The 7,857-nt window shown below is 36.3% G+C and overlaps 1 protein-coding gene and 1 pseudogene across 1 annotated transcript; one reads left to right on the top strand and one right to left on the bottom strand.

The window, feature by feature from the left end:
- Nucleotides 1-755: 755 nt before the first annotated feature.
- LOC108848653 (uncharacterized) lies at nucleotides 756-2,656 on the bottom strand. Its single transcript, XM_018622072.2, has 6 exons — nucleotides 2,526-2,656; nucleotides 2,042-2,266; nucleotides 1,780-1,956; nucleotides 1,465-1,689; nucleotides 1,262-1,390; nucleotides 756-1,184 (listed from the first exon to the last, which is right to left on the bottom strand). The coding sequence occupies exons 1-6, from the start codon at nucleotides 2,619-2,621 to the stop codon at nucleotides 951-953; spliced, it is 1,086 nt and encodes a 361-aa protein (XP_018477574.1). The 5' UTR covers nucleotides 2,622-2,656; the 3' UTR covers nucleotides 756-950.
- Nucleotides 2,657-3,832: 1,176 nt separating this feature from the next.
- On the top strand, nucleotides 3,833-7,651 carry LOC108850112 (F-box/kelch-repeat protein At4g19930-like; annotated as a pseudogene).
- Nucleotides 7,652-7,857: the final 206 nt, after the last annotated feature.

The raw sequence follows: 7,857 nt of genomic DNA, 5'->3' as shown, positions 1-7,857 counted from the left end.
GGTCCATTTAAAAATATCAACATGAAAAATTCATGATTTTTATTTTAATAGATAAAACTATATTCTGACCAAAGGTGGGTATATTTTTTGTTTTATATTTTTTAAATTGTTAACTTTTATATTTGTGTTTTATTTGTATAATATTTTTCTTAAATAATTAAAAAAACTTTAATAATTATTTTAAAATAGTTAGACCACACCTATACCAATACGTCATGTTGCCGTTTTAATAGCATTGATGCTTTGTTTTTTTTGTTGGTAAAAACTATAGTGATTTGTTAATGAAGTCAAATTGTATTTCTTGAAGGTTAGCCGTAGGGAATCTGATTTGTTGCATTTTATCAACCTTTATTTTGGTTTTTGATCGGAAGTTTTTACTATGTATTTTAGTCTTTCCAAAAGTCTCTAGATTACATGTTTGGTTCTCGTAAGAAAACGTGAAACAGCAGGATCTTGGACCTTAAAGAAGTTATGTAGACGAAATGGAGAGAATATGAACTGATTCAATTTCTAGAACAGTCGATTTGATGTAAAATGTGAATTCATGGCGTTACAACCTCAGGGCTCGCGGTTGAGACAGCAGCTGGAAAATCCGGTTTTGGACTTTCAGTTCTGTGGAGACAAACAAACCAGCTACAGGATTGGATAATCGTTTCCAAACTAAATAAAAATTTGTTACAATATTTTTTTATGAACGAGGTCTCTAGCAAGATTGTAAATCTAACGTGAAGCCTTGATTTTCAGGAAACGCAATGTTGTATTCGGAAGAAAAGTTTATTTATGATCAGACCAACATTGTCTCAGGTCTCAACTTCTGAGACTGCAAGTCTGCAAACTGTAACATGATAAACATCAGGCTTTTATTTTTCTCAAAGTATATGCTATTCAAAGACAAACTTTATTTGGAAACTTCTGAAGACAGAACTCAAGTGCGAAAGACTGGTTATTTATCATTTGGAGAATCTGTGTCGATCATGAGGCGAGGAGTAATCGATGTTTGGCCCCTGAGGGACGATCCCAAAAGGGTTGATCGAAGGGTGGCTTCCATAGTAATGCTGCTTGATGTGATTCATGTTCACGGTGCTACTCATACCAGGGACTTGAAATACGTCTTTCGTGTAGTTGAACAGATTCGGATACTCTCTTAAGAGTTTCTTGTTGCATTTGAAGTGAACCGCGTAAACCTGCATCATCAATGTTTCAAAATAAAAAAACTTGTTCCCCTAATTGTGTTTCTTTAGCTCTTGTCGGTTTCACTTACCTCGTCAAATCTTATTAGTGTCACAAACAATCTGATATCTGTTTCAGTCAGAGTGTTACCGCAGATGTAACGATGCTTTTCAAGAATCTCCTCGCATCTATCTAATGCTTCATACACTTGTTGCACTGCCTACAAAGATGAACAAAAAAAACGTTTTAAAAGGTTTCATCTATCTAATGCTTCATACACTTTCTAGCACTTACCTCCTCGTAAGGTTCTTGTTTCTTTGCAAAACCGCACCTATAGACACCATTATTAATCCCACTGTAAATCCATTCATTAGCTTCATCGATTTTAGCTTGGAGTTGAGAAGGGTAAAGATCAAGATCAGGGTTTCTAGCAATATGATTGAACTCGGTGTTGAACATCCTGATAATCTCAGCGCTCTCATTGTTCACAACAGTCTTCAGCTTCTTATCCCACAGAACCTGTCATAAAAAAATACCATCTAGTTCCAACTCAAGATGACTTACAAAAACAAACATTGAGAAGCCAAATTTTTTTAAAAAAAGACTTACAGGAACAGTATACTTCCCGGTGTAGTTTGGGCTAGCAATCTCATAGAGTTCTCTTACACTCTTAGCACCATTAAGATGGTCAGGATCAGCTCCTTGAACCTCAGCGTCTGAATCCGGGAAGACCCATCCCATGTGCTCATCACTTTCCTTGGTCCTTCCCCAAATGGGTTTAACAGACTGATGCAAACCAAACAAGGAAACTATTCAATCAATACTGTCATGATGAACATAAGCAGTTTTAAAGGGCTTTGAGTCTACGAACCGAGAAGCTTATTGCATCGTCAAGTCCTTTGATCTTCAAGTATGAGATGCATCTAGAAGCCCATGGACAAGCATAAGATATGTAAAGATGGTATCTACCAGATTCAGCTGGAAACTGAGAATTGGAATCTCTTGAGACGAAGTTACGGAACGTTGAGGCAGTTCTTTGAAATGCTCCGGAGTCTGATGTCTCATCAACCGCAGATCTAGCCATTGATAGTGTACACTTAATGACAAACATTGAAAGCAAACGATCAAATTTCAGTTTTGGGAAACAGAGGTCCATGAACCAAAACAGAGCATCATAGTATAAGAAACAGAGGTTCATGAACAAAAAAAACAGAGCATCATAGTATGAGAAACAGAGGTTCGTGAACAAAAAAAAACAGAGCATCTTAGTGTGGACACACAAACAAGGGATCAAAAGTTGGAAAATTTTGTCTAGAAATCAGTACTCAGATCAAACACAAACATATAAGACTCACGAGTGGATTGCGATGATGTTTACGAGATCCACGAGTAGTGAACTTTGTAGCGAGAGAGAGGAAGCTGTTGTGGCTGAGGATCGTGGAGTAAGACATCAACTAAAGCTTCTATATAGTATTATGTTTCAGCTAAATAAAGTTTATATACATAAATACAAAAGCTTAGAAAGTCAATATTGGCGGGCGCTTACGTCATTGCTGTTGTCACTCCCACTAAACGAGCCACCTGTGAACAATTCAATTCTAAAACAGGTGGTGGTGACACCTTTGCATTAGAAAAAACCCCATAGAGTTCACATCTTTCTACTTAATTAGTGTTAGGTCTCTGTACAAAGTTGATATCTTAATAGAAAACCCAACTCTTGTCAAAACTATTGTACTTCTACATCGGTAAGAAGAAGATGTGAACTAAGCTCGTCAATCTACCGCAAGAGTTACATTTCTACAAAAGTTTAGAAAGGATCAGGTTTTGACGCTAGCAACAAAAATGTGTCTCAAATCGTGGAACTTTAAGTACAAACCTGGTGGAGTAGTTACTAAACATGATCAGTGGAAAGAGTTAGAGAAGGTAACGCTTGCGGTAGATTGACGAGCTTAGTGCAACGGCAGTGTAGTACGTGTTGGCAGGGAATCAAGTCTGGAGAACTTGATTTGTTAGTAGCATGTTCTCATACGTCGTTGTCCAATTATCATGATTTAGAAGTGCCAATTCTCACGAATGTGATGTGATGTGGGATCAGAGATTGAAAGGGCATTTAGAGCACGAGTTGTTCTATGTAGTCAAAGCTATGTTTTGGACTGGAAAGAACAGAGGCGTGATGAATCTTCTTAGTGGTAGTTATGTTGCTATGAAAGAAGAGCCTTATTTGGGTTTGGAAGAAAATACGAGGCTGCTAACTAAGAGTCCTAAGTCATGGCGAGATTCAAGTTCAAAATCATTTCAAAGAGAACAATACTGGTTGATGAAGAGCTTCCTTTGGCGGATGAATCAATGGTAATGGAGAAGTTCTTACAGCAATGGATATGGGGATAAAGAACAACTAAATCTCGTGTATTTGAACCTAAAAAGAGGGGTGCCGAAATGGTTTGAGAAGAGCAGAAGGGACTTCATAAATTGGACATGCCTTAAAGCATAGATTGATGGTTCAGTTTGGTGTAATCGAGCATTACTCTCCAAAAAAGTGCTGCCAAAAACAAAACTAATCTCTAAGGCTTGTTCAATTTTGGAGAATAGAGCTTCGGTTCAGTCTGATCCTAAGGCCGTAAAGAGTAAGAATAGAACTCTGGAACTTATGGAAACCACACTTATGAATAGTGTTGCAGAAGTGGATGAGAATCTGGACAGTGATGATGAGACACTGATTAATGGCGAAGAAGAGAAGTTCCAAGTGAAACATAATTGGAGATGCAAGCTATTCTCAGTTACTTCAACGCTGGAGCTAAAGCATAAGTCAGCACAAACATCATTATCTGTGGCACGTTTGATACTACGACCTCAATATCTTGTGAATTACAGGCTGTCAAGGTTATCATCTTTGGGGACAAAGATGGTCTGAAGAAAGGAGTATTGTGACATGATAAACTGGTTATTCCTTTGGTTTAGTTCTTTAATTTCTGGTTTAGTTTTCTGGTTTAGTTTTTTGGTTTAGTAAACATTATATTTTAACATTTTCTCATTTACGGGAAAATCTATCAATCAAACATTAAAACAATCTTCTTAAACCATAACTCTCTCTATTCATTAGGTTCATCATCATTCACCATTGAACCTCTGTTCTTCGAGTTGATCTTTCTTCCTTCGTGATCATCCTCTAAGCTTTCATTTACCAGTTCTCAAGCTCGCGGTGAGCTTCTGCATTGGATCTATATATCATTACCGGTTTTACTGTCTCAAACTGATTCACAATGAAACAACAACATTCCATGTCCTTGCATCACTGACTACTTTCCATGGTTTCTTGATCCACGGTGTGGATTTACTTGTAGATTTTTATATATAATCACTTCTAGCCTACTCCTATGGAGATTCTCTCAGTCAAATCAACAAGGATTTTCACTACGGCTTGCTCCTAGTCTGCTAAAAATAAATCTCTTGTGATTTGTATATATAGACCCAAAAAACTGAATTGATTGCAAACTTGCTGATACTTGATTATCACTTGTTAGCGATGTATTTTGTAATGTATGTAGTTTGGAGATCCAGTGATTTATTTAGCTTATCGAACATGAATTGTTATTGATCTAGATCTTATTGTGATTGTGATATTTGTGATGAAGTTTGGAGAGAGAGAGCTGTTGGCACGTTTTGAAATGTCTTAGTTGAATAAAGTATAAAAAACTAAAGATAGATCATTTAGTTAAAAAATATTTAGATAAATAAACCACATTTGTCATATAAAAGAAAATTAAATAACTAAGCTAACAAAAAAGCTTATAAAGATTATTACATTTGCATGTAGTTTACAAAATTAGTGCAAGTTTTCAAATTTCAACCTTATCTTTGCTTGAGTTCCATAAAGGGCATCATTCCGCTGATGACTATCATGAGCCTTCTGAAAACAAAGGGTCTGAATCATCTGATAACGATTTGACTCATTCACATCTCTAGTGAATAAACTCACCACTCTGACCTACTTATACTTTTATCTTTCGGGTCTCTCTCCATTGGAAGCCAATGCCAAATCTCCTAAGCATGTTCATGGCAAAGCCCCTGCCTCCTCTCTTGCTCCAAAACATGGTATATGGCTTCTTAAAACAAATTTATTTTTGCTCTCAATTTGTGGCTTGAAAGGAAGTTATGAATCAACTCTCTCTTTTTTTTTAACTCTTAATACTTTTGTTACTGTTCTGATCTTCTTGTGATTTTGGATTGTGATGAATCTTATAGATAGATTCCTTTTGAACTTGCTAATACCTAATATCCTCATCGATCTTACCATAACAGACATGCCTGAAAAACAAATTACTTTTGCTTTGACTGTGGCTTGTGAAGAAATTTAGAGACTGACCTCTTATACTTTTTATTTCTTATTTGATCTCTTTCAGGTCTCTCTCCACTGGAAGTCAATGCCAAATCGCCTAAGCATGTTCATGGCAAGGCCCCTGCCTCCTCTCTTGCTCCAAAATATGGTATATGGCTTTTAAAAATGAATTGCTTTTGTTCTCTGAATGTGGTTTATTTTTTGAATTCTCAATACTTTTGTTTCTGATTTGATCTTCTTGTGATTTTGGTTTGTGATGAATCTTATATATAGATTCCTTTTGAACGTGCTAATACTTAATATCCTCATCGATCTTACCTTAACAGACATGTCTTGATGTATTACCTTAACGGACATGCCTTGATTTATTATAGCTTATGAAAAAACTTATTGCTTTTGCTCTGTTGCTTGTGAAGGAATTTAGAGACTGACTGCTTTTGACCTCATATTTTTATTTTTATTTTATCTCTTCCAGGTGTTGCTCCCCAGCTGCCTGATGTGGACAAGCTCAAACGCAAACAGTGGGGGCCATTTCTTGACTACCATGGTAATCGTGGATTTGCTGATGACTATGTACCATCTGAAGATGAAGGTTATGAAACCTCTGATGAGGATTAGACTCCACTCTGCTGAATAAACTCTGCTCTATAATACGTTGGTTTAAAACGTTAAGTTTCTCTGATTTTTCATAAAAATGTTTGACATGTTAAAAAGTCTTTTATATGTAAGACTATTCGCGCCTTTAGTATATGACTCATTCCTGATGCATTTCAGTCTTTGTGTACAACATATTAGTAAAAAAAAAAAGCATGACACCTTGGAAGCCATACATGAAACAGAGTCGTAGAGAAAGACAGAGTAGAGGTTGTTAAGATATTAAGGAAAGAAAAGACTAGGCGTTTTGATGAGTGGGTAATTAATCAAGTAATGAACCGGCAAGCTAACCATACAAAGAAATCTACTTCAACGTACCAAAACCAAGAGCTATTGGCCTTGTGGTAATGGAATTCCGGTTGGAGTAACCGCTCCTGAATTCGAGTCGTCTTGACCATCTTCCCGCCTATAACCGTGCGTGTCCAGATGGAAGATTTCGTGGAAATTAGACTGGGTTTACCGCATGGGATCCCCACGATCATCAAAAAAAAAGAAAAATTCGTACCAAGTGAAATTGGCTCGACCAATTATTATCTTTATTTTATTATTCTTGCATGTATTAGTTATGGTCACGATGCCCATGTTTCCCTTTACGTAGTTTGCTTCAGTAACTGTTGGAACTTATGGTTCTAGTTTCTCATAAATGAAAAAGCCGAAGAACAGAGGGAAGAGTTGTTGTAACTTCTTTTATTTTTTTATTTTTTATTTTTATTTTTATTTTTTTATTATAAAAATTCAAAATAATTTATTTTTCAATAAAATATTTTGAATTTCTATAATATATTAAAAGTAGGATATGTATCAAGTCGATGGAGAAATATTCAAAGTAGTTGTCCACCACATCGTCCTTTAACACAGTTTAATACGATCAATATCAATGGCCGTATGCTTTATTACCTCGCCAGGACGCATTTGTTTAAGTGTGTGCTTGTGAGTTTCAATATGATTTCTGAAGAAATCAGTGTACCCCGACTACCTGAGGATCTTGCCTTTTTACCGCGGCTGCCTATTATGATTGAAATTATAGAATGGGGTGGACGAGTAGCTTTTTTAGACTATCCTAATTTTGGAAACGAAGGTGATGGTTTTGAAAACGAAAGTGTGATGAAGGTATGGGTTATGGAAGATGCAGAGACGAATCTGTGGTCGAGTCAGACATTAGTGTTGCCTCCTTCTCAGATGAATATACTCAACATGCCTGTGGTCGTTAACTCGAGTTTGATGCCACGAGGTACAACTAGAGAAGGCGAGGTTATCCTTGTACCTCAAGTTATAAGGTATTCTAAGCGAACGCTCAATATTTTCATCGACCTACAAGAAACAACTGATTTCTATGTTTTTCTTTACAATATTCAAAAGAACCATATGAGAAAAGTTGAAATCACAAAATCATCAGCCCGTTATGTTACAACAAAGTGGGATACTTAGTCCAAAAAAACAAAGTGGGATGTTATTGGATTGGATGATATTGAGAACTTGATGTATCTCTAAACACTTGAGCGTTTTGATTGTTGTTCTACTTTTGCTTCAATGTTTTTTGGTCTATTACAAATCTTTAGTCGGTGTATATATTTAGCGTACATTTCGCACCATCAATGCCCATGTGCCACCTCGAGTGCCGGTCCCGAGATATTCATGGTCCAATACGAAATACAAAACTGATGTCCTTAGAAAATATATAAAAAATCTGTCGATAA

Source organism: Raphanus sativus, unplaced genomic scaffold (assembly GCF_000801105.2).
Source record: "Raphanus sativus cultivar WK10039 unplaced genomic scaffold, ASM80110v3 Scaffold2834, whole genome shotgun sequence".
In the NCBI taxonomy this organism is placed as follows: Eukaryota; Viridiplantae; Streptophyta; class Magnoliopsida; order Brassicales; family Brassicaceae; genus Raphanus; species Raphanus sativus.
This window is presented reverse-complemented; position numbering and strand designations above follow the sequence as displayed.